This window comes from Ursus arctos, unplaced genomic scaffold (genome assembly GCF_023065955.2).
Source record: "Ursus arctos isolate Adak ecotype North America unplaced genomic scaffold, UrsArc2.0 scaffold_3, whole genome shotgun sequence".
Taxonomy (NCBI): Eukaryota; Metazoa; Chordata; class Mammalia; order Carnivora; family Ursidae; genus Ursus; species Ursus arctos.
In genome coordinates this window covers 74,361,933-74,387,601 of record NW_026622985.1, presented here as the reverse complement: position 1 = coordinate 74,387,601, position 25,669 = coordinate 74,361,933, and the positions used below count along the sequence as shown (strand labels likewise).

Below are 25,669 nucleotides of genomic sequence, written 5' to 3'. Positions count from 1 at the left end.
AAGGAATCTTTCAGATTCCACCGAATTCGGTCAGTCTTTTCTAGGGACACACTGTAACTTCATCAACAAAATATATAACCGTCTAAGAAACAAATAATCTCAGGTCACTTTTCTGCATATAGTTGGACCACAGTGTTAACATACACGTGACCTTAATGAATGCTATTTAAACTACTGACCTTCGAGAAGGTGAGTCCTACTGATGTTTAATTCATCGTGACATTTTTCAGGAAAGTATAGAAAATTTCTCCAGCTCAAATACAATATCAGGCTATAGGGACACTCTTTCATGCAAACCTGCCTTGAAAGGCATTTTATATTGTATTTTTTTAAAGAAAGTTTGCACTGAATATATTGCAATGCTAGTAAACGACATCAGAAGTGCGTTTATGGTTCTATTCAACGAACAAAAGCCTTAATCATGGAAAACTTGAATAGCACCCCATAATTGTTGTGATAGCTTGCCCCCATATGTATGTGCGCACACGCACACACACACACACACACAAGTGTGTATATATACACACATTATAATAATAGTGGCTGTAAGTCCAGGACACGTTATATTCAAGGGACTGTACTGCTTTGCAAACTTTAGCCCATTTAAACCTCACAAGGTGGCCTTTTAGCTCTAATTTTATAGGTGAAGTAACTTGACAATTTTTTAAGACTTTATTTATTCATTAGAGAGAGAGAGAGAGAGTGCATGCGTGTGAGCAAGGGGAGGGGCAGTGGGAGAGGAAGAGATCTTAAGCAGACTCCCCTCTGAGCGCAGAGCCCTTAGCCGGGCTCAATCTCACGACCCAGAGATCAAGACCGGAGCCAAAACCGAAAGTCAGGTGCTTAACCAACTGAGCCACCCAGGCACCTTGTAACTTGACAATTTTTATTTAACTAATAAGAACCGACAGCAAGGTTTGATACCATAAGTCTACTGGACTTTAAATAAAGCCCAAGGTTTCCCCACTGGGCTTCAGGAGGTCCCTGCTTCTTAGTGGGAGAGTCTTGCTAAGAAGGCAGCAGGAAAGCATCTGGTGCCTGGAAGGTATGGGATGACATTGAACTTCACCTACTTTACACTGTGAATGCTGTGTTTGTATGGTTATTCACACATGTTTCTCATTATCTAAAAGACAGTTTTTACTAACTCCTTCAAAGTTCTATTAAATTCTGTGATTCTTAGAAGAGTCGGTGTCCATTCCATGATGCCAAAAAGAAATGTCTCTAATAAATGGCAGCTCTACATAAAAATGCAAAAATAGAGGACTGATGGTCTGGTAAAATAAGCATTTGTTCACAAACTTTTATTGAGTTCCTGCTATGAATACAAAAATGAGTAAGGCTTCATCTCTATCTTCAAGGAGTTTACATAGATATATAGACCTAACATGGTTTTTGCAATTATTTGCAATGTTTTTTGCAAAATATATTTTTCCACAATGCACTTACTGAAAGCTGAATTCTGACAATTTGCACGCCACCCCTTCTCTCTTGGTCAAAATGAGGATGCTAGGTATCTATAATATCAAAATATATAAATATAAACTGAGCATCCAAAATTGAGGAACTGGTTTAGTAAACTGTTATGGCTATACAATGGACTACTACACAAAATTAAGAATGGTGCATTAATGATATATTGTATCATTGAGTAAAATAAAATCAACAAACATATATCTACTGTAGTCTCATTTTTGTGAGATATAAGAATATATTTTTAATTAAAGAGAAAGTCCCCAAATCCCATATAGGGAATTTTAATTTTTTCTGTGTGCTTATCTGTGTTTCCTGCCTTTTTAATAAGGCTCATGTAATAAAAACTTGTTTTCAGATTAAATTTAATAAAGATTAAATCCTGGACATAAATGCAATCCTCAATTTTTATTCTCAAATTCAGTCCCAGAAAGTAGAAGAGGGATAATACGTCCATTAAGAAGAAAACCATCCTAGGAATATGCCCTCGGCAAATTATAATAAAGACTTGTTGAATGCAAATGCTCATGATGGAAAAACTAAGAATTCAATCATTCCAGTTTGTGAAAAAAGCCAATGCCATTTTTTAAAAAAAATTTTTTTTAGGTAGGCGCCATGCCCAACGTGGGCCTTGAACTCAAATCCCTGAGATGAAGAGTCGCACACCCTACTGACTGAGCCACCCAGGCACCCCTGCCGTATTTTTATTATATAAAAATGGATTCTTTCAGTCATTTGGTGAGTATTGGGTGAATGAGAGCTTTATGTTAGCCCAGCAATGGAGGTAAAGATTTAGTTACTTCTTTCACGGGCTCCGCGTCCAGTGGGGGAGACGAAGAAGTAAACAGACAACTGTCAGACTGCGGCAACTGCTATGCACTTTGGATGCCTCACTGATTTCGTACTCTGTGGCCACGGCCCCCTCACGAGCACGCAGTCCTGTGCCTGGGCCCCAGCCAGGCTTGACGAGGCTGGAGACAGACTCAGAGATGGAGCCCCAGTCGATGCCAAGTCTGCTTGCGTCTTGAAGAAGGACGGGGAGGCAAGCAAGTGAAGACAGAAGGGAAGAGCATGCCTTGGCAAGGAAATAGCGCGTCATATGTAACGTGGGAGAATGTGGTCTTCCATCGTCAGGGGACATCAAAGAGCTCATTCAGGACAAGAGAAGGAAGCTAGTGGCAGAGAATAAATGCTAAGACTAGCAAGTGCTAAACAGCACCATGCAATGATGAGTGGTTGGGATTTTATTCTAAAAGCAACGGAAAGCCCTGCGAGGTTTTAATAAAATACAACTGACAAAAGTACATAGAAAAGAAAAATCACATTTATCTCATTTGTTATTTAGTCTATTGTCTTTTCTAAAAGGAGATGGTTAAATGTAGATTTTTCCCCCTAATCAATTGTCTATTATTTACCAGACAGAATGTTATAGTATTTAGTATTGCTGGTAGAAATATAATGAAATTTCCTCACTTTGGGGCAATTCAATTAGAAATTTATGGTCACGTTAAATGTAGCTATTCATCATTGTTGTGCTCTATTTTGTTGTTGTTAAAGGATAAATAATTCTCACAAACATTACATTAAAATAATAAAAACATGCTGTTTGAATGTTAATCTTCAAGAGCGGATGATTATTAGATTAATATTATAGATGGCCAAAAATTCATTGTACAGCCGAGATCAAAGAAGGCCATGTACTTGGAAAAGGTTTTGAGTCCCCAGAGCAAAGGTCCTTCACCTATCTCTTTCCTCAAGCAGGACACTATCAGTATAAACTGAAAAGGAAAACTCGATGGATGCATCTGATTGTGTCCTCCGGACATTTTCAAAGGCTTCTGACTGTGGGTCAACTTCAAAAGACACAGAGGCACTGCAGAGACTTGCCCCTGGTGTTCTCTACATTGCTTGAGCCTAACGAACTTCTTTTGCCCCAAAGAAGGAAACAGGAGGGAAGATTCCCTTTTTATACATTAGTAACTCAGTGCATTTGCTTTCAATCCCTACTGCGTGCTATGTTCTCCCCTCAGAGCTGCTAACACAAAGATGAGCACTTTAAAACCCCAATCACGTGCCAAGACCCAGCTCAAATGTCGTTCTCTTAGACAGGCTCTTGACCACCCCAACCAGAAGTGATCTCCCCAAGCTCTGCACCCCTCATCCCCTTGTTCATTCATTTTCTAGAGCTCATAGCACAGACAAACACCATAAAGTGAATCTGGACATTTGTGTATGTGGCTTTGCCATCTATTACCGTGTGTTTTAAAAAATCACTGTCCTTACTGAATCTCAGTATTTCTCATCTGCAAAATGGGGTTATTTGTGTGGGGGAAGAACAGCTATTTTTATTAATTGTTTATTCAGAAGATTTTATTTATTTATTTTAAGAGAGAGAGATAGCGAGAGAATCTCAAGCAGACTCTATGCTGAGTGTGGACGGGCTCAGTCTCACGATCCTGAGAACATGACCTGAGCCGAAATCAAGAGTGGGAAACTTAACTGACTGAGCCACCCAGGCGCCCCAAAAACAGCTGTTTTTATTTTTATTTTTTTAATGTTTTTAAAATATATTATTTATTTATTTGTGAGTGAGAAAGAGAGCACAAGCAGTGGGGCGGGGCAGAGGGAGAAGGAGAAGGAGGGATCCCACAATGCAAGGCTCAGTCCCAGGACCCTGGGATCATGACCTGAGCCAAAGGCAGACACTTAACTGACTGAGCCACCCTGGTGCCCCAGAAGAGCTGTTTTTAAATGCTATTTTATAAATGTGGTAACTGAGATTCAGAGAAGTTAAATAGCTTACTTATAGCTAGAAAGTTAATAAAAAAATATTTCTAAAAATCTAAGTCTTGTATATTTTCCATTATTCTGCAATTACCTCCTATAACATTGAATCTATAAAAATAGTAGAAAAATTATATCTCAATACATACCTGCTTCATGAATCTCTTCCTTTCCAGTATATGAGGAAAACACCTGCCTAGAGAACTTGTATTGCTGTTCTCGAAAATTATTTTGTAAGTAGTCCATCAGCATGACATAACCAGACTGTTGCATTGTAAGAACTTCACAAAAAACAGCCAACTGGAAAAAAAATCATTTAACATACAATTTAACATATCTGCTTCAAAGGCATCTGGAAATGCTTTAAAATAGGTATTCAGTAGTAAAGTTTAGAAAATAATTATTTTTAAATTGCTTCAAATTACTGCCTTTGTTTGAATTGCCAAGATTACCTGGCTTTCAGAGATGCTAACTGTATCTTTAAAAATAATCCAGTCGACAGTGTCTGTGCAGGGAGGAGATGTCAATGAGCCATTGTAAGTGTAATACTTGTCAGTTGAGTTTGGCAGAAGGTTCAGCAGTATGAAGGGATCTAATGCAGCCTGTTTCCCTACAAAGTAACAACAGTTGGAATCTCAATACCGGAGCTTAGCACTTCAAAGCTTCTATGAAACAGAGATATTTGGTTTGTTATAGATTAAATAAGAAATGAAATTTTAAGACAATTATATTTCAAAATGGTGATAAAACCAGCATATTCTGAATTTCCTTACATGTATCACTACATAGGGTTAAATGTTTCAACTTTATACTAGCAAGATACTGGAGAGATTATTTTACATATAAAAGATATTCAGAAATCATATAACCATCTTAATAGATATAGTAAAATCATTGGAGAAGACTTATACCAGTTTGTAGAAAATAAAAACAAAACCTTATTGTGGTGAAGATTATCTTCAAAAACCTATAATAAATACTGTATTTAAGAATGACTTACTGGGCAAGCTTCCCCCTAGAGATAAAGAATGAGACAAAAAAAATCCTGCTATCACTATTTCTAATTAACACTGAACTGGAGAACTGGGCCAGTGCAATAAAGTAAGAAAAAGAAAAAAAGTCATAAAGGTAGGATATGAACAAATGATACCATCATATTTTGCAAATACATGATTGTGCATGTAAAATATTGAAAAGAATTTACAGGCTTAGAATTAATAAGTGTGTTTAGTAAAGTCACTGTACATAAGACCAATATACCAAAATTAATTATATTTCTACGTACCAATAACAAGCAATAGAAAAGGAAATTTAAAACAATGTAACTCATAACAACAAAATATCAAATATAAGTAAATCTAACAAATGATGTGTACAACATCTATGTTGAAAATTACAAAACTTTCTTGAAAGAATTAGATAAAACCTTAAAATGATGGGAAATACCAAATCTGTGGGTTGGAAGATTTAGTATTGTGAAGGTGTTGATTGTCCCCAAATTGATTTATGGAGTCAACAAATCTTATCGAAATCCCAGAGACTTTTGTACATGTGTGTATGTGTGTGTATTTACTGACATGCTGATTTTAAAATTTAAATTGAACGGAAATGAAAAGAACAGTTAAGGCAATTTTGAGCAATAACAAAGTTACTGGAGAACTTTCATTACCAGGTAGGAAGACCTATTATATAAAACTATAGATATCATGATAGTGAATATTCATGCAAATACAAAGAGAATAATGAAAGAGAATAGAGAACCCAGACCCATACATATATGGTCACTTGATTTAGGACAGGAAAAATTACTATGTAGTTGGAATGGACTGCCTTTTCAGTAAATAGTGCTGTATCAATTGGATATCCTTATGGAAAAAAGTGAATCACGATTCCCTACTTCACAAGTTAAGCACAATGAATTCTAAATAGATTGTAGATCTAAATGTGAACAGAATAATAAAGCCTTTAGAGGAAAACAGAAAATTATTTTTAACCTTAAGGTAGGCTCAGATTTCTGAAATGGCACACAAAAAAGTGTTAATCATAAAGGGAAAATGATAAATTTTAACACATGATAATTAAGATCTATTTATCAATAGCCACTATTAAGGAAATAAATGGTAAGACAAAGAGTGGAAAGTATATTCTAGATACAATATATACAATAATAAATATTGATTTTATTTATGTATACAATAATACTGATTTTATATCTTGTATCCAGAATAGAGAATTCCTATTAAAAATTTGGTAGAGCTTTCCTAAGAGGTCCATCTGGCCTTACAACTCTGAAACAACCCAATTATGTCTTTCTTCCTGAATCGTCCCATATTTGTTTTTGGACCTTTCTGACAGCACTTACCAACAGCACTGTCTTGGCTACTTAGCTTTTTGTGTACCAGCCCTCACTCATATCGGCAGCAATCTGCTTGTCAGCGAGATCTGGGTCAAGCTCATTTTCCTATCCTACGCATCTAGCCCAGTGCATGCCCTCTGTTCCTTCCAGGAGACTTAAGTCATTCAGAAGCAGTCTCTGCATCCAATTTAATCTAGCCTTAGCGAGGGGCAGGTGTAGAGTTTTGTTAGTGTAGGCAGTTAGTTCTGAGCAGAAAGGGTATCCTCCGCCCAGAGACCGCCCAGAGACCACCCCATCTCTCTCTGACAACCTCTTTTACGGTACAGCACAAACTGATAAGCGAAGATACCGGCTTCAGAGACTGCCTCAACTTTGGAGCATGCGCACTTAAGAAAGATCTTGTCCACTAGGAACCCTGAAGCTATTATAATATCATTTGCATTGCAGTCATGGGTTTCGCTTAGGAGCTCAAATGACTTAAGACAAAGTTGCGGGAAAGGTGGGAGCAGAGGAAACCAAGGCGGATCCAAGGGTGGAGTGATTATGACGAGATGGGAGGGAGACCAAACCAACCCCCATAAAAGAACACAATGAGAAACAGCGCGTTCCACCCATCCTCGGGTCAGCCCGCTCCTCTGCTTCTGGAGTGTACTGTGGCTTTTTGCTAAGTGAAAAAGAAACCTTTGCTGCTTTAAATCTCTCTCGGGTCTCCTGACCGAATTCTTTCCTTCGAGAAGACAACTGAGAAATTCTACAATCCATGGCCCGGCAACAATTTCACCCCTTCTTCGAATAATCTGGGGAGTTTAAAAAAGAAAAACAAAACAAAACAAAAAAACCCCAGTGTTCCAGACCCCACCCTATTTTAATTTAAATCTCTAGCAGTAGGGCCTGAGCTTTTACATTTTCAAGAAAACATCCCCAGGTGATTTAACCATCCCAAAGTAGAGTGAAGCCTTTGCAAGATGTTACTATTTCTGAATTCACTTTCCACATTATAAAGTAAAATGACTGGCCTAGATTATTTTAATAGTCTATTTCAGTTCTAAACTCCATGAAGATTGGACATATCCAGAAAGCCTCAAAGAAAAAAAAAATCCATTTAAAAATAAATTAATGACTGCTAATTTTTCTACAATCCAGAAACTTTTGAAGGAAGGAGGGATGCTGGTAATAATTAAAATTATAGATAACTGCTTTCAGTCTGAATTTAAGACTGAATGTTAGAAATGAAAATCTGCTTGGCTGAATGGATAACGTCATGTATATACAACCTAAATCTAATTTAAATCCGTTAGAAAATTCAAGTTATGCTTGGTTTAATGGATTAATTAGTAACTTCTACAAGTATGTCCCCCTTTCTTTTAATTTCAACATGAGACTATCAGAATTCAGACTTGGATTCAAGTTCTCTGAAACCGAGAAAAATATTTTTCATATGTGAATGTTTCCTATTTTCAGATTTATGCTTTTAATATCTGAAAAATGTTGTGATTAAATAACCTCCTTCTTAATCATCAATGGGCTACAACTGTTTCTTTTTTTCTGCTGAAGATGAAATTTATCTTACGAATGTTCTGTGGAAATGTCGATGTGGAGAATACTAATTAAGTAAGGAGCCAAACATTGACTCACTGCTAAATTAGGCGGGAAATGAAATGACACCAGGAGAGCTAGAGGCCCGAAAGGGAAGAAAAGGGGTGAGATCTGAATAGGGATGGCGAAATGGAGAATTTTCTTGAAATGTTAACTGTTTTGTACCTTATTTTTAAAACGTTATTTACATACATGTCTGAAATTTCTGTCTTGGATATCAGAGGACTTTTCAATTACAGGAGAGCTTTTCAATTAGACCACTGTCTTTCGAGAAAATTGGAATAAGGTGATTTTTTTGAATATATGTCTAGCAAAAACATTTGCTTCATCTGAATCGCCTCACTAGTGTGAAGACAGGTGAGGATCACACCTGAGTCAATGCTGCTGTATTTGTGATCATTCAATCACTATTCATTTGAACATGTGTTGGTGACTAACCAATCAATCAGATGCTCCTCTATCGTAGAGGTTGAGAGCAGGTGGGGAAGATGAGTAGGGAGAGCGATAAAGAGATAAAGACAAAGACCAAGATAGGGTCAAATCCTAGGGAAGAGCCACTACAAACTTAAAATCAACTTGACTACTTAGGACAGTAAGATTTAAGACGGTGCCATGTCAACACAGTGTAGGATGTGTTCCCAGGCAGTCCAAGAGACTTAAGTTCTGCTTCCAAATGAAGAGCCAGGATGAGGCAGCATCGTGCTGGTGGGAATCCAGATTCTCAGGGAGGTTATGAGGTGACAGCAGGGGCTCTCATGAAGTGCTTCCCTCGGTGGCTTGCAGATAGTGAATATTAAAAAGTAAACTTTAGCCAAAGAACATGAGCAAATTGGTTCTTAAGCTCATACGATCCTCATGTGACCCTTTTAGAGAGCCCCAGAAATAACTGAAGAGGCCTCCAGAGGTGGCCGAAGTGCCACAGCCGCACAAGTCAGGACTAACAAAGCCAGCGTTAACACCACTCTCGTTGGCCCCACGGGCTGATGCAAGGCCCGGGAACGCTCAGACTTCATATTTTACACAAGTTTCTGGGTGGGAATTCAAGCCAGCTGCCTTCTTTCAGTCTTGATAGAATCCACTTTCTGACTAAATGAGGGAAAAATGAAGTGTGGCTTATGGCATTCGGTGTTGAATTTTGCAATCTAGTGATGGAGGGCGATAACCACTTCATCTTGCGTTGATTGCACCTTTCAAAAGAGCCCAATGAAAGCAGCACTGCATGAGTTCACAAATTCCTGACTTCTGAAAAGTTCTGTCAATTAAGGTCCTCACATGTGATTGACAAAGATGAATCAATCCTAGGCCCAGGTTTTGCTCTCAGAAAGGATCTATATGAATTTTTTCCCCGATTTCAAGAGTCTGCAGCTTCCTGGGGAGGAATAATCCTTATTTTATTAATAACTCAGGGCAGCATTAATACTGTGCATGTGGATGCTTACTAAAAATAAAATCACGGTAATAACAGGTTTGCTGTCTCTTGCCAATGTTGTTACAAGCATTTGCTGTGACAACTGACAAGATCCATGAGATAGCAGGCAGAACAGTATCAAAGCACATGGCATCTTTTTTCTATGTAAGTGTCCACCTTCTTCCAAAAACCCTGTCATAATGGTAAAGCAAAGGACCTAGCGAGGAAAGCACCAGGAAATTAAGTTTTAACTTGAGTAACGATTCTCTTTTCACTTTAAGACATGCTTTTTATAAAATTAACTGGTTTCAGATTATAAATTAGAGTCTTTAACAAATGTACAATGCAGACAGAATAGATAAATACATTTTATTTTCTATTCTTTAAATATCTACTTATTTAGTTGAGAGAGAGAGAGCACAGGAGCACATGTGCAAATGCAAGGCGGGGGGGGGGGGCGGGCAGAGGCAGAGGGAGAGAGAGAATCCCAAGCAGGCTCCCCGCTGAGCATGGAGCCCAACTTGGGACTTGATCACAAGACCTGAAATCATAACCTGAGCCAAAATCACGAGTCGGATGCTTAACCAACTGAGCCACCCAGGCATCCTATAATCGATAGATACATTTTAAAAGCATGATGTAATTAGACTTCTTTCAAGAATAAAATTAGAAAACTTCAACTTCCTACTTACGTTAACATTTTATGATTTTTACATGACAAAAATTTTGGGTAAAATGTTCTTTAGTGAGACATGTAGAAATAAATTTCAGATAAAATGTTCTTTAGTGAAACATGGATAAATTGTATAAAAAAGATGGGTCCTCTTTGAAAAGATCTTTCCTTCCTCCTTTTGGGACAACTGATTTTTGTAATACTATAGAAATTCAAATACATCTAAAATGGAAATCTGGAAGAAAGCGATTCCTCCAAATAGCTTACCAAAACGACTAACACTCTCGACTCCATCAATAATTGCTCTGTAATCCAAATTTTCTTCTACTCCAACCTATTAAAGAAGAATGACATTCTAAGAATGGGATAAAATATTTGATTAACTCTTGAATAAAATGATTAGTGAATTCCATTTTAAGTATCCAAAAGTAAAGTCCTCCCAATACATACTTTTTTCTTTCACAGCAAGATAAAAACAAATAAAACAAACAAAAAAACAGCTACCTTTGAAATTTTCCACTGAGAAAAGTACACTTTAAAAATGTTGATTCAGAGTCTCTGCTCTGTATCATTATGATGCTTTGCATGTACACATATGCAAACCTGTGCCCTCATGGGACAGTTTACTCCAGCTGAAGGGACGTACCCCATTAATGAATGCAAGAGTCCCCTTCTAAACATACCAGCCAAGGGGCTGTTGTTTGAAAGTGATCACCAGTTATTCCACTTATGAGCTCTTATATATGTTAAAAAGTATGCTTTGATGTGTCACATCATGTGATTAAAGAAGGAATTAAGTTAGCATTAAATCTATGTAGAATGATTACCTCAAATAAAATGGATAAAGCTCTTAACTTCCCTTTTCCTTTTACTGCTTCTTCAAAACTTGAAAAGCGGTCCGCATCAAAGCAGTAGATTTGCATCTATGAAATATAAAAAAGACAGCTTTATTATACAGAAAGACCTCACAAAAGTCACCAAAGAGACAATAAAATAATTTACCAATTCAGTACATACTATTTGAAAAAGTCTGTAAACTGTATAATTCTACATTCTGTATAGTTTCAAATATTTTATCAATTACACTTATATACAACTGCATTTACTATCACTTATTGTCCTTCAGTGAGGAAGGAAATACAAAGATAGACTCATCTGGGACAGAAATGACCACTCTGACATTACCAGGGAAAGCTGAGGTAATACTATACTAGAACAGTTATCTAATGTAATAAATTATCAAATGTTATTTTAACTATTTTGCTGGCATTCTTTCAAATATGGTTTTGTTCTTTGATTGGACACACCTTTCTTGATGGTCTGAGTTACCTTTTTTGGACATTATTATACTGTGTTCTAATTTTTTAAAAATATTTATTTATTTGAGAGAGCAGGGTGGAGGGGCAGAAAGAGAGGGAGAGGGAGGGAGAGCCCCAAGCAGACTCCATGCTGACCATGGAGCCTGACTCAGGGCTCGATCCCATACCCCAAGACCACCATTGGAGCCAAAACCAAGAGTCAGACGCTTAACTGACTGCACCACCCAGGTGCGTGCTATTAATAGTGAAACTCTGCTTTTGCCTAAAAAATACCAAGAAGAATTTTAAGTTCCTTAGTCTAAGTGTCCTCTTCTGCCACCAGGCTATATTCCTTGTTAATTTCTACATCAGCCCATGTGTCTGTTGACAACAGCCCCTACTCTCACTTACAATTTGGAGCTCCCCATGTCATGAGCTTGGAAATCGGGTAATTTAGCTAGTTAGAAGAATAATTAAGGGAAGAGCAGAAAGCCTCTGTGAAGACTAATGCTTGGTTAGGGCTCTGACTGGAGAAACAGCAGGTGTGGAGCAGAGGAAGGCAGTGGCTCTTGCCTTGGGTGATCACAAGGCCTTTTCAGAGAAAGGACTGCTAAACTAACCCCTGAAGACGAGCAGCTTAAAAACTGACCATTGAAAAGGCAGAAGAGATGAATGTATGTTCAGGTCAGTGGGGCTGGCTTGGGAAGGGCCAGTAGGCAAGAAAGAAGGAGAACTATGGGAAATGGGAAGGAATTGGTTGTGACTGCAGCTGAGCACGTGGGAGAGAAGAGGAGACAGAGCTGGAGGGGAAGGCAGGGGCCACACTGGGAAGGCCCATGAGGTAGTCCTGGCCCTTTGCTCTTGAGAGCAACAGAGAACACTGGATGCATTTCGGCTAACAGGGGTGGGAACGTGGCAGAACTTGGGGAAAGAGGGCATGGAATGGAGGAGAATAAGACTAGAGAGAGGGAGACCAGTTGGGGGACATTTAACGATCTAAGTAAGAGACAAAGGTGGTCTGAACTTTCTTCTGCCCTCCCACATCATTTAGGGGCAGAACTGAGAAGACCTCATTGTAGGATGCAGGAGACCAGAAAAAAAAAGACCAAGTCAAGGATATCCCCGAGTTTCCCTGCTTGCACAATTACATGCAGAGAGTTTAAAGAAAGAAAAGCAACAAACAAACAATCCCTCTGAGAGAACGTGAGAGGCTTTTTAAATAAGAAAAATACTTCAGGTTTACTGCACAGAGTCTATTACCATTTATTTTGCTGATTCAGGGCTTTTCTTGTTGTTAGGGTTTTTCTTGATTTTCCTCTTTACTCTAAATAAGTAGTATTGTGACAGAGCTAAACCCTCCGAAGTGACAATGTTATATGTTTAATGAATTGACTTTTATTTCTTTGACAAACCAAACTTGATAAATGTGTTTTTTTATATTTAAGATATTGAAAAACATAAATTTACAAGCTATAAATTAGAATGTGCTCATCCACATTAAAATTTTTTAGTCCTTTAACAGATAATTCACTCATCTTATATTTATTATCAATAACTATTATGACTATAAAAGTAATACAGTTTCATTATAAGTAATTTTAAAAATATGGGAAATTTAAAGGACAGGAGAAAAGGTACCTAAAATGCCATCACCCAGGGAAAATCACTATTCATGTCTTTTTGGTTTCCCTCAATTACTTTTACAGCAGTAATAATTCCCTCTCTCACTTAATGCTCATAATAACTTCACAAGGCAGGTGCTACTACTCTTATGTCAATTTCACAAGGAAGACATGGAAGCTTAGGTAAATTAAATATTTACATAACGTCATGTCTATAACTAACACCTACATGGTGAAGTCAGTATTCAAACCTAGTCCATTAGATTCAGACTCTGGGCCCTCAGTCACTATTTAATTAGTTTTCATGTATTACAAAATCAGAGTATTGATACTGCGTATACCGTTTTATATTCTGCTTTTAAAAAGCAGTAGTATCTTAAAAAAGAAAAACCCATTAATATATTATGATGAACCTTTTTTGCGTAAATAAATTACTCAAACACATGATTTTCACAAGATCTGTAATATTCCATCATAATGTATTTTTAAAATATTTTTTATTTTTCAGTAATCTCACAACCCCAAGATCAAGAGTTGCATGGTCTACTGACTAAGCCAGATGGGAGCCCCTCCATCATAATGTATTTAATCATTTCCTTTTCTTTCAACTTTACATATTGTAAATAAATCTTTGCACGTACACTTTTGATCATGTCTTTATTTTTTAGACTAAATTGTTACAAGTGGAAATGGTGGGCACTGGGAATGAAACATTTAAAGTTCTGGACAAAAACAAGCAAACTACCAATTTAATACTCTCTCCTTTTACTGCATACTCATTATTTATTATAATTAATATTTTTTTTAACCAATTTTAAAGCTGAAAAATGTTCTCATTTTACTTTGCATTTCTTTGATTCTCCAGTAAACTGATAAAATTTCCCCCCTTTTTTCCTCCTGAGCTGTGGAAGGAATTTCACTTATTCTTTTACTCATCAGCATTTGCTGGTCAGATGTTTACAGTGTGGCGCTCTGGGTTGCCAGGAAGTGGAAAATCAAGTATGGGTGTTACTGAGCTTAGTCTAGTGAGAAAGGAAGATATTAACCAAGAAAGAAATATAACTATAAATTATAAAATTGGATGATAAATTAATCAAATTATATGCTACATAAAATCTCAATGATTTAGAAAATGAAACAGTAGCCAGTGGAACCAGTGACTTACCTCAAGAGGAAATTTTTGTCCTTCTAAACTATGTTCCGATCCTTCAGAAGACATATTGCATTTTCCCCAGTGGAAAGTTATCTTGCTTGCTTTGAACACCACCTCTGAAACTCCTCCACTGAGACGGTAGTCATTAGTGAGATTAATTTCCACTTTAAAGAAAAAACACAAAATTGCATCTATGTTTCTGAAAAATCAAAATTACAAATTTCAACTAAATTTTCTCCTATCAAAGCTACATGAAGAAAGTCATTTATTTAATAAATAAATAATAACATAATAAATAAATAAATAAATAAATAAATAAATAAATAAAAACAATTAAGTCACCATTGGGTAGCTTAACTAGTAACTGCAAAATACACTCTATGTATCTTATTGCCCCAAATATAAACTAAAGCAAAGACCTTAATTGCTATGTGACTCTACTGGCAGAAGGCCTCCAGTCCCCCTGCCCTGTTCCATTTGGTGTCCTGAGATTGCCATTCCCCCAGAGCTCTCCTTTCCTAAGGCATTTGATGGTAGTGAGGGAACAGAGCAAAGAGAGAGGGAATGGAAGAGTGGAGAAGAAAATCTTCTCTTTGGAGTGCCCCCCACCTTCTCACTTTCAACCCTTCCTCCTCCTTATCAGGCAGGTGTTTTGCCCCACCCCCTTATCCCTGCAAGCAAGCACCATCCCAGGCCTCATCAGGCTCCGGAACTTCTGTCCCACACTGTGGCAAGGAAGGTGGGAAATTCATTCCCACCGACGGGGCTTAGCCGTGTGATGTCTGCACCCTGAGTGGTGACTCAGAATCTTAAACTCTCCTATTTGAGTTCTGCAGCAGATATTTTGACCCCTTTTTACAAATAATCTGAAGATTAATGTTTCCTTTGAGAGCCTTAGGCAAGATTTTAATGTCTCTCGATCAGATTTAAATAGTCTTTGTTCCATTAGGCAGGAACCACTGTTGGCATTAGGGACTGAATCCAACCTCTTGGCTGGCTAGCTAGAGATCTCAACTTCCATTAGTAACAATACAACAACAAGCACAACAGCAATAATGCTCAACATTCATGTATCACACAGAGTACTTTACATGTGTTAAACATTTGATTTTTACAGAACGTCACACAATGAAGGAAGAGATACCACTACAGTCCATTTTACAGATAAGGAAACTGAATCAGAGAGAGTTTAAATAATTTGCTCAAGTTTCCGCAATTCATGATTCCACTTTAAAGAGCCAGTGGTCAGGGCACCTGGGTGGCTCAGTCGGTTAAGCATCTGCCTTTGCCTCAGGTCATGATCCCAGCGTCCTGGGATCGAGCCCAGCACCAGGCTCCCTGCTCAGGGTGGGGGGCTGCTTCTCCCTCTCCCTCTACCTGCCGCTCCTCCTGCTGTGCTCTCTCACTCTGTCAAATAAATAAATAAGATCTTTAAAAATAAATAAATAGAAAAAAAAGTAAAGAGCCAGTGGTGAACTAATGAATCATCGAGCCTTACATCGGAAACCGGGGATGTACTGTATGGTGACTAACATAATATAATAAAAAATCATTAAAAAAAAAAAAAAAAAAAAAAAAAAAAAAAAAGAGCCAGTGGTGAACCTAAAAAGCGTGGCTCTACAGAGCAAGTGCTTGACCACAGTCTGCTAAGAAAACAAAGCAGAGGTTACACGCTTTACTTCTTTGTAACATCCTTCAAAACTGGGAATGAAAATGTCAAGATTTGGGACAATATGCTTTTATATATTTAATTAACATCTTACAATATATAATAATTTTATTAATTATTCATTAATTAAGAAACACCTATTGAATGCTTATTATGTATCAGGAACTGATATAGAAAAATTCTTACCCTCATGGGACTTAAAATTAAATTCAAATAATTGCATTATCAAAATATCGAGAATAAAGAAAAAATTCACTAATGATAGAAGCACTCAACACAGCTACTATTATAACTTAGAATATTTTTTCCTATGAGTATATTTGCTTTTATTATGTAACTTCCTGATATACATACAATTTTGTTTAAAAGAGAGTATCAGAAAAGGAAAGCTGTTCACTTTTGAAAACTATTTTGTCCCTCTACTGTTTACTGGAATTTTTTATGGTATTACATTTTGCATGTTTAGAAAAAAAAGACAGTCTTAAAAAACGCATTTAGAGAGTGCTTCCTAAGGACAGTATATAATTTTAAACTTTCTATATAGAAGCGCTACTAATCTCTTTTCTTAAAATTTAATTATAGATGATTGTTTTTTTTGTATCCCAGTATTGAATATAGCATGAAGCTGAGCAAACAAGAGCCAATAGTGTCCACGAAAAGGAAATTCTGATCAACTAAGTGATGTAACCAGAGACGGAGCTATTAAATGACATAAGCTGTATACTGCATTATCTTTACCACGTCTTCTGGTGGAGGCGGCATTATGGTTCTATTATTGGAGAACATGACGTGATGACCTCGGTCACTTTATTTTTGTACACATTTTTGAAATGTTACCTAAACTTTCAATTCACTGCATTTTATTTGGTTTCTTCCACCTATAGTTTCTATGCAGTTCATAGTACATTTCACAAAGAAAATGAAATGAAATAAAACGAAGGACATGAAAATAAGTGAAACTGATATAAACATACTCTAAGCCCAATAAGCATATTAAAGTCACAAACAAAATGCAGACATTTTACCTGTTTTCCCAGTGTTATGAATGAATGTGTTTTCCAAAGACGTTTTATCCCAACCCTGAAATTTAAGTTTCTTAAGATTCACATTGACTTGGGTAAGATCTTCATCAATATTGATAGGAGACTGTTTGGGGCTACTACATGTTGGATATTTCTTGCCCCAGTTTTTTTGATTCAGGGCTCCTAGGGAAAGGAAAGGGTAAGAAGTTAGTTTCTTAAATTACTACGCAAAAGCTATATTTTATATTATAAAGTAGTTCATATGTTACATAAAAATAGATACAATAGTACAAAAAATGGCAACCTCTTTGAATCAGTTCATAAACAACTGTGCCTAGGTGTGGGTTCTGGGCTTTACTGTGATACACTATAAAAAGAGGCCTATAGAGGGGCGCCTGGGTGGCACAGCGGTTAAGCATCTGCCTTCGGCTCAGGGCGTGATCCCGGCGTTATGGGATCGAGCCCCACATCAGGCTCCTCCGCTATGAGCCTGCTTCTTCCTCTCCCACTCCCCCTGCTTGTGTTCCCTCTCTCGCTGGCTGTCTCTATCTCTGTCGAATAAATAAATAAAATCTAAAAAAAAAAAAAAAAAAAAAAGAGGCCTATAGAGAAACCACATCGAGTTCAGGGTTCAACAGTGGCTTTGCTTAGCCATCAGACTCTTCCAAATCAACAGAAAGCCTAACTGTCATATCAGGTAGTTAGCCCGAGCCCAGGTTCCAGATTGAAAGGTGTCCAGATGGCAGGTGTTAAATTCTGACTTCCTTAGCACTCTCCATGGGGGTAGTTCCCTTCAGACCTTCTGTCATCCCTGCCATTGAATGATCTGGTTTAACCGTCATCTGCTCAGGGTCTGACTTATAAAAACATAATCACCATGCTCTCGTTGAAATATCTCCTCCTCTCCCTCACTCTTTTTTTCTGGTCATGAAGCCTATTGGGTTTTATTGCTTTATTGCTTTCTTAACAGTAAGAAACAGAAAACAAGGCTTTCCATAAAGATTTTGCCTACACCTAAGTGAATTTCTACCTGTTCCAGAGAATGAACAGTCCTTTAAAGCAAAGCCGCCCTGTGCTGCCTTTATTTCACGCCTACCTGAAACCACAAACCATCTCTTGTAACCTTATGTCATTGGACATGATCTTAGCTAGAGCCCAAGCAACACTAAGAGCAGGTATGTTTTATTTAAAGGTCTTAAACTTCTCTCTTTCTATATGTCTCTAGCCATCCCATAAAAGAGCAGGGTGGCAGCACCGTTTTCGGCTTACCCCCCTTTCAAATGCTTTTCTTTTAGAAAATGGGTATAGTTGGGGCTTCTGGGTGGCTCAGTCAGTTAAGCGTCTGCCTTTATCTTAGGTCATGATCTCAGGGTCCTGGGATGGAGCTCTGCCTCGGGCTCCCTGCTAAGCAGTGAGTCCGCTTCTCCCTCTCCCTCCCTCTCCACGCTCGTGCTCTCTCTCAAATAAATAAATAAAAACTTAAGAAAAAAAAAAAAAGAAAATGAGTATGGGTAAAGCCAAGATTTTATGTGGTTAATATTTAGGGAAACTGTGAATCAACATACCCTCTAAACAACCTTAGTCTATGCCATCTTGTTTTTGTGATAATCAGGCATCAGAGAAGATTTTGACTTCCATGCAAAGCTCTCATAATGTGACAAAGCGAACTCTGCATAATTTAGCTCCGGAAAGAAATAATAATTAGTCATACCATGAAATGGCCTAGATAGCCAGGAAAAATTAGGTAATTCATCTCCTCGTGAGGCATCTACCAAAATCAATAGGTGCTGAAAACTCATCTACCAAAATCAATAGGTGCTGAAAACTTTATTTTAAAATCTAGGTCTATTCCTAGAGAGTGCTGGAATACAGTATGCTTTAAATTTGCCCAGGAGTGCATATTTTGGCTTCTAGGAACAGCTTTAATGATTGGAGTAAGGCTATGTTAATTTCATTGTAGAGAACACTGGCGTGCGGAAAAGAAAACACTGCTTGTTTCACTAATGTCGGTGCAAGAGAAGCAGAGAAACTGCAGCAGGAATCAACAAGACCCTCTGTGTTGCTTAAAATTTTTAATGCACTGCAAGAAATTTCAAGCACCCTCAGGAAGAGTCTCACGGTGGTGGAGCAACAAAAACTGTAAAATGTCTAGTAACACTGCATATGATTAATACACCTGCTATTTCCCACATCATTTAGTGATCATTTCTGCGTGGGTTCTAATTTGGCATATCCGCCACTAAACACTTGATTTCTGCCCTGAAATAAACACCTCCTACGATCTCTGTCATCCCCCGAACGTAAAAGTCATCCAGATGCCTCTGGTTCCTCCTCACCATTAGGCCCTTTTGGATCTACCTTCAAATTTTATCCTTCATCAGAAGGCTTCTCATTGCGACAGTTACCAGCCTCGCCCAAGCCACGGTCCCTGTGAGCCTATCTGTGTCTTGCTATCTCACAGGCAGCACTGCCATCACCTAGGAGACTGTTGGGGAGCGTCAGGCCTCCACCACAACGTTGCTAAGTCGGAATCTAATTTTAACCAGATCCCCAGAAGATTCATATACACATTAAATTTTGAGAAGCAATGGCTTAGACATCTCGAGTGCCTTCTAATCGGTCTCCAGCTTCTTCTCTTGCTCCCTGTCTACAAATCCGTTCTCCACCTACATGGTAGGCAGAATTCTGGGATGCCCTCCTGCCCCCCGGCAAATTCCCACAGTCAGCTGCAGGTCCTGTATGATCTCTTCCACTCAAAGGTGGGCAGGCTGTGAATATAATGGGATAGTCATTCCCTTAACTAGGTTACGTTCTGTGACAAAGGTGATGGGAGTCCCTGCTGTGATAATGTTCTGTTACAGAAGGCTCGGTGATAGCAAATTGGAGACGGAGAGAAAGATTCGAAGTGTGAGAGATTCTCCATCTGGCTTTGAAGAAGTACGCTGCTAGGCTAGGCGGGAAGAGGGGTACATATTGCTAGGATCGGAGAGCGCCCCCAGGCTGACAGCCAGCAAAAACAAACGCATAATATGCCAGTTATAAAAAGACAAATGCTGTGTGATTCCATTTACATGAGATAGCTAAAGTAACCAAATTCATAGAGAAAGCAGAATGGTAGTTACCAGGAGACAGGGAGAGGGGAAAGGGGGAGCTGTTTAATGGGTACAGAATTTCAGATTTGCAGCATGAAAAAGTTGTGGGGATCTGTTTTATAACAGTGTGAGTACACTTAACACTACTGAACTATACACTTAAAAATGGTTAAGATGGAAAACTTTTTGGTTTTTACCACATTGAAAAAATGGTTAAGATGGCAAAAACAAATAAACATACAATAGACGGGAACCTGGACCTCAGTCTTGCAAAAATTAAGTGAATCCTGCCAACAAGCTGCATAAGCCCTAGGCATCCAGCCCAGCTAGCATCTTGGCTTTAGACTTATGAGACCCTGAGCAGAGACCCAGTTAAGTAGTACCTTCTCTTTGACTTCTGACCCATGGAAACTGTGAGATAATAAATGTGTTTAAAAGCCACTAAATTTGGGGCACCTGGGTGGCTCGGTCGGTTAAGCGTCTGACTCTTGATTTCCACTCAGGTCATGACCTCAGGGTCATGAGATCGAGCCCCGAGTGGAGTCCAGAGATGGAGCCCAGAGTGGAGCCCCCTGTCAGGCTCTGCGCTCAGTGGGGAGTCTGCTGAAGATCCTCTCTTTCCCTCTCCCTCTTCTCGCACTCTCCAAATAAAATTTTAAAAAAATAAATAAATAAATAAATAAAATCTTTAAAAAAATAAAACAAAAGCCACTAAATTGTAGCGATTTGTTATGCAGTGTAAGAAAACTAATACAACTAGTAACTAAAGTAATCTTTTAACATACATGTCAAATCATGTGTCACTTCCTGATCTGGGTCCCTCCAATACCTTTTCATCCCACTCAGAAGAAAATCTACGCTCCTTACCATGGCCAAGAGGTCCTCTAAGATACCATCATTCCCATCCTGTCCGGTCTCATTTCCTACCCCTCAGCATTAATCACGCTAGTCCAGTCGCACAGGCTTCTTTTCTTTCCCTGGAGCGTGGGAAGTGTCAAGCTTGGCACCTGCTGCCACTTCTTCCAGGAATGCTTCCTGGACTGCTCCGCCCCAGGTGTCTGCAAGGCTCACGCATGCACTCTCTCACTTCTCAGGTCTCTGCTCAAATGCATCTCTTTGGGGAGGCTTTCTCTTAACATCCTGCATAAAAAGCCCCACTTCCTTCCCTTGGTCATTGTCAATCCCCTCTCCTTACTTTACTTTTGTTCTCCTAAAATACGTTTATTTGTTTGTTTCCACACCCCAGAAGCTAGAAAAAAAAAAAGCCTGACACATAGTATATGTTCAATAAATACTGGCTTAATGCCCAAGTCAGACAAATAAAAAATGATCATGTTTTTTGTTTTATGAGTTTAAAATCTCAAAGAGACCTAACATGAAACGGCAACAGAAAAAAATAAACAATTAAAGAAATATTTCTAAAATCAGCTGTAGATAATATTTGACCATTTATTACATGACAATTTTGTCGACTAGTCCCTACTAAACTTCTGCTGAAGAATATCAAGAAAGTTTGGACATTTTATAGCACAATGACCCAAGTGTATGTTTGAAGTGTATCAAATGATTGTATTGTGTGTGGATCCAGTTTGAAATACCAACTAGATCCTGGTGCCAAGTACAGTACAGGTTCAAGAAGACTCCTGAATTTTTGTGATCAAAAGACAAAAAAAAAAAAAAATCCAGATTTTTTTTGGGAAAAGTCTGAAAAACAGAAAAAGCCCATAAAAAATAATGACTTGAGATTCTTATGGCAAAGGACTCCAGAAACAAGGTTGTTTCAAATCATTATAAGGAGAATGCTAAAGGAAGTAAACTAATGAAGTGTTAAAATTGTGCACAAGGATGAAGCATAGACCAAAGAAGCATTAAATGGATTTTACCTATCTCTAATAATGAAGTATTAGATTAATCTTATGCTTAAACATTATTTTTTAAATTCCCCAATTAATATGTTTAAAGTTGCAACAGGAAACGTCAGTGGTTAAAGGCAGGCTCATGTACCTGAGGAAGCAGGTGTACAGAATTCATGAGAAGTACACTGTAGCCACCTGAGTGTGATTAGCCACTGTTGTGAAGGAAGAAATTAGGACTCGCTGTGGTTGCAACAGAAGATTATCAGGGTGATTACCCATAAGGAGGACTGCAGAGTACTAAATGTCAGCTCTAGACAATTAAAATAAATTATTCATTCACATATTCACCCATTCTCTTATCCACATATTGACTCATCTGAATTAGTATCATTCCGATAAATTTCCTGTGCTTTCCTCTATGGGAGCACTTACCAGACTGCATTTTGTTTGTTAATTTATCTAACTCATCTATATGGTATTGCCAAACTTCGAGTCCGGCACACAGTAGAAATAAATGCGATACAGTCTCTGTGCACCAAATGAATGTATTCAATATTTACATTCTGTGCATTCTCTATTCCAACAGAATGGAAAGCAATTCTAGGTTCTGTGGGAGATCTGCAAGAGTTCAAGTTTGTTTGCCGGTCTGTTTATTCTTGCATTCCAGAAGGTTGGGGGGCGTGTGAAGTCTAAAGTAGACAAATGCCTAAAGGAGTAGATGGGATGGAAATAAATGTGAGATCAAAAGCACACAATGGAGGCCTTGAGGGAAGCGTAGAATCTTGACAGGCATAAGGGACCAAGAGCAAATCAGAGTAGTAGAAAGGTTCACACAGTGCTCGGAGAGAAGTGAGCCATCTAGCTTGGTCCAATGAGCAAGAGTGCAATCAAGCAATTCTAGAAGGAGATGTAAGGCAGACTGATCAAATGTCCCTGGGTAGGCCAATGGGAGGCACAGAGGCTTTGAAGAGTCAGGAGCTCAAAGCTGCCTTATCAGAGAGATAAAGCTGGCAAGAAAGCAGGATAGCGAGAAACAGAGAGGCCTCTTAATTTGGTGCAGTTTCAAAGGCGTCTTCTATGGTCTTCATTTGATTCCTACAGAATCCCCGGGCAGTGGACTGAATGCACCAACATTCAGGTTAAAAATTATAATATGGGGGCGCCTGGGTGGCACAGCGGTTAAGCACCTGCCTTCGGCTCAGGGCGTGATCCCAGCGTTATGGGATCGAGCCCCACATCAGGCTCCTCCGCTATGAGCCTGCTTCTTCCTCTCCCACTCCCCCTGCTTGTGTTCCCTCTCTCGCTGGCTGTCTCTATCTCTGTCGAGTAAATAAATAAAATCTTTAAAAAAAAAAAATTATAATATGACCCTCAGTGTGACGGATTCAGAGATGGGGCCTTTGGGAGGTGATCAGATCATAAGGGCAGAGCCCTTGTGAATGGGGTTAGTGCCCTTATGAAAGGGATCCCAGAGAGATCTCTCATCCTTCTCCCCGCCCCACAAGCTTACGGCGGCAAGAAAGCGATCTAAGGAAGGAGCCCTCACTAGTGCCTTCATCTTGGATTTCCAACCTCCAAAACCAAACTGTGAGAAATAAACTTCCGTTGCTTACAAGTTATCAGTCCGTGGTATTTGTGATAGTTGCCCGAGCATCTAAAACACCTTGTTGTACTTATTTGAACTACAGTATGTCTGTCTCTTTTTTTTTTTTTAAAGATTTTATTTATTTATTTGACAGAGATAGAGACAGCCAGCGAGAGAGGGAACACAGCAGGGGGAGTGGGAGAGGAAGAAGCAGGCTTGTAGAGGAGGAGCCTGATGTGGGGCTCGATCCCATAACGCCGGGATCACGCCCTGAGCCGAAGGCAGACACCTAACCGCTGTGCCACCCAGGTGCCCCAGTATGTCTGTCTCTTAATCATATTATAATTTCAGTACCTTTCTTAGAACCTGGCACTTAAGGATTAAATAACTGTTTTCCGAATGAATATGTACTTCAATAAGATGTCTACAGTTACCCACCCTTCAGCGTTCTTGTACCACACATCTTGACCAATGAATATTCTAAATGGAAACACATTTTTAAATACATTCTTTGTAGGAAAATATTACTCCACCAGCACCTCATATAAAAATATCAACTGAAGAAAAACGAAGTTTAAAATAAAGAGGAATGAGTTAACAACAGCAACAGCAGCAATGCAGGTTTTAGTATTTGGAGGAAAAAGTGAGAAAGGGATGAAAATGAAAGGAAAATCAAAGAAAAAATCATTTTGCTTTCTTTGTGCATTATTCCTGTTGAGTCTTACTTTCCAGTATCAGAAAAATGGATAAAATAATTACAATATAATACATATATTATAAAAATTATAATATTGGGTAAAGTATTCAGCAGAGAGCCACTGAAAATTCATAGAAATGATAAAAATCCCAACATTTACTTTTTTTCTTTAAAGATTTATTTATTTGAAAGAAACAGAGAGAGTGAGCAAGCAGGGGTAGGGAGAAGCAGAGGGTGAGGGAGAGAGGGGAGAGAGAGAATCTTAAGAGACACTGTGCTGAGCGCAGAGCCCAAGCTGGGGCTTGATCTCACGACCCTGAGATCAGACCTGAGCTGAAACCAAGAGTCGGACACTTTAACGGGACGCTTGAACCAACTGCACCACCACCCAGGCGCCCCCCAACATTTACTTTTTTTTTTAAGGTTACCATAAATTGCTGATATTTACCAAGATTTGAACAACAGTACACTTAGAGCTGATTCTTTAAAGATGACAATATTATTAATAAAAATATATACTTCTTTTAATCCTAATGAATTTCTTTTCTAGCCCCAGTTTTGATGTAAGAAAATATTGGCATATCTACATATTTACATATAAAAATATTAATAAGAACAAATATAAATGTAATATTGAAGTGTGGACTGTGGTGATGATTGTAGCATCTATTATTAATTGCCTTGAATTAACTTCATTCAAAATTCTACACACTATAAGTCACAGCTTTATAAATTACTAGGGGCTTCCTTTATATATGCTAATGAATTTACCAAAAACCAAAATGTAAGTCACTGAAATAGTATAAAGCTATTGGTAGTGAATAATTCAGATCAAACATCAGTTAATTCCAATATAAAAATGAAACAAATCAGTGTTATTGTTAATGAAAATTTTGCATAGAATTTAGAACTCCAGCAAAATGAAAGATTATATGCTTAAATACTTTTCAGATGCTGCAGTCACCTCAAAGACAAGAAACTAGAATGTCAAAGTACTGAAAAACTATCATTAAGTGATTTTATGTCACACCAGTAAGTGTCATCACATAAACTGACTGAAAGCAAAGAAGGACGTCCAAGCTAACTCCCCATGGTGGAAACAAGAATGAGGATCCATTTACATGCACAAATCAGCATGTCTGTTTCTGTTTCTGCCCAGACAGAGGTTTTTGGAGCTCGTAAGAGCAAAGCAGTTGGCGAAGACAGATAATGGTTGTTATTAGAACTGGACTGAAAGCAGATCAAATACAAACGATTTCAGAATAAGAAGCTGTTTAGTCAAGACCGCATTTTCCTTTACTGTCTGTTCTAATGGGACCCTCACATCAGGATAGCAGGAAGCCTGGGCAAGCCTGGCCGATATACCCAATAGAGACATGTCAGGG

At 38.3% G+C, this 25,669-nt stretch overlaps 1 protein-coding gene across 1 annotated transcript in view; it reads right to left on the bottom strand.

Annotated features, from left to right (window-relative positions):
• The window catches only part of PTPRZ1 (protein tyrosine phosphatase receptor type Z1), a 112,860-nt gene that overhangs the window by 60,624 nt on the left and 26,567 nt on the right, over window positions 1-25,669 (bottom strand). Inside the window, exons 3-8 of the mRNA XM_026514898.4 lie at window positions 17,058-17,237; window positions 14,376-14,527; window positions 11,118-11,213; window positions 10,558-10,624; window positions 4,710-4,867; window positions 4,407-4,557 (exon numbers count right to left, since the gene is read on the bottom strand). Coding sequence (XP_026370683.2) covers window positions 4,407-4,557; window positions 4,710-4,867; window positions 10,558-10,624; window positions 11,118-11,213; window positions 14,376-14,527; window positions 17,058-17,237 — 804 coding nt within the window. The remainder of the gene's footprint in view (window positions 1-4,406; window positions 4,558-4,709; window positions 4,868-10,557; window positions 10,625-11,117; window positions 11,214-14,375; window positions 14,528-17,057; window positions 17,238-25,669) is intronic.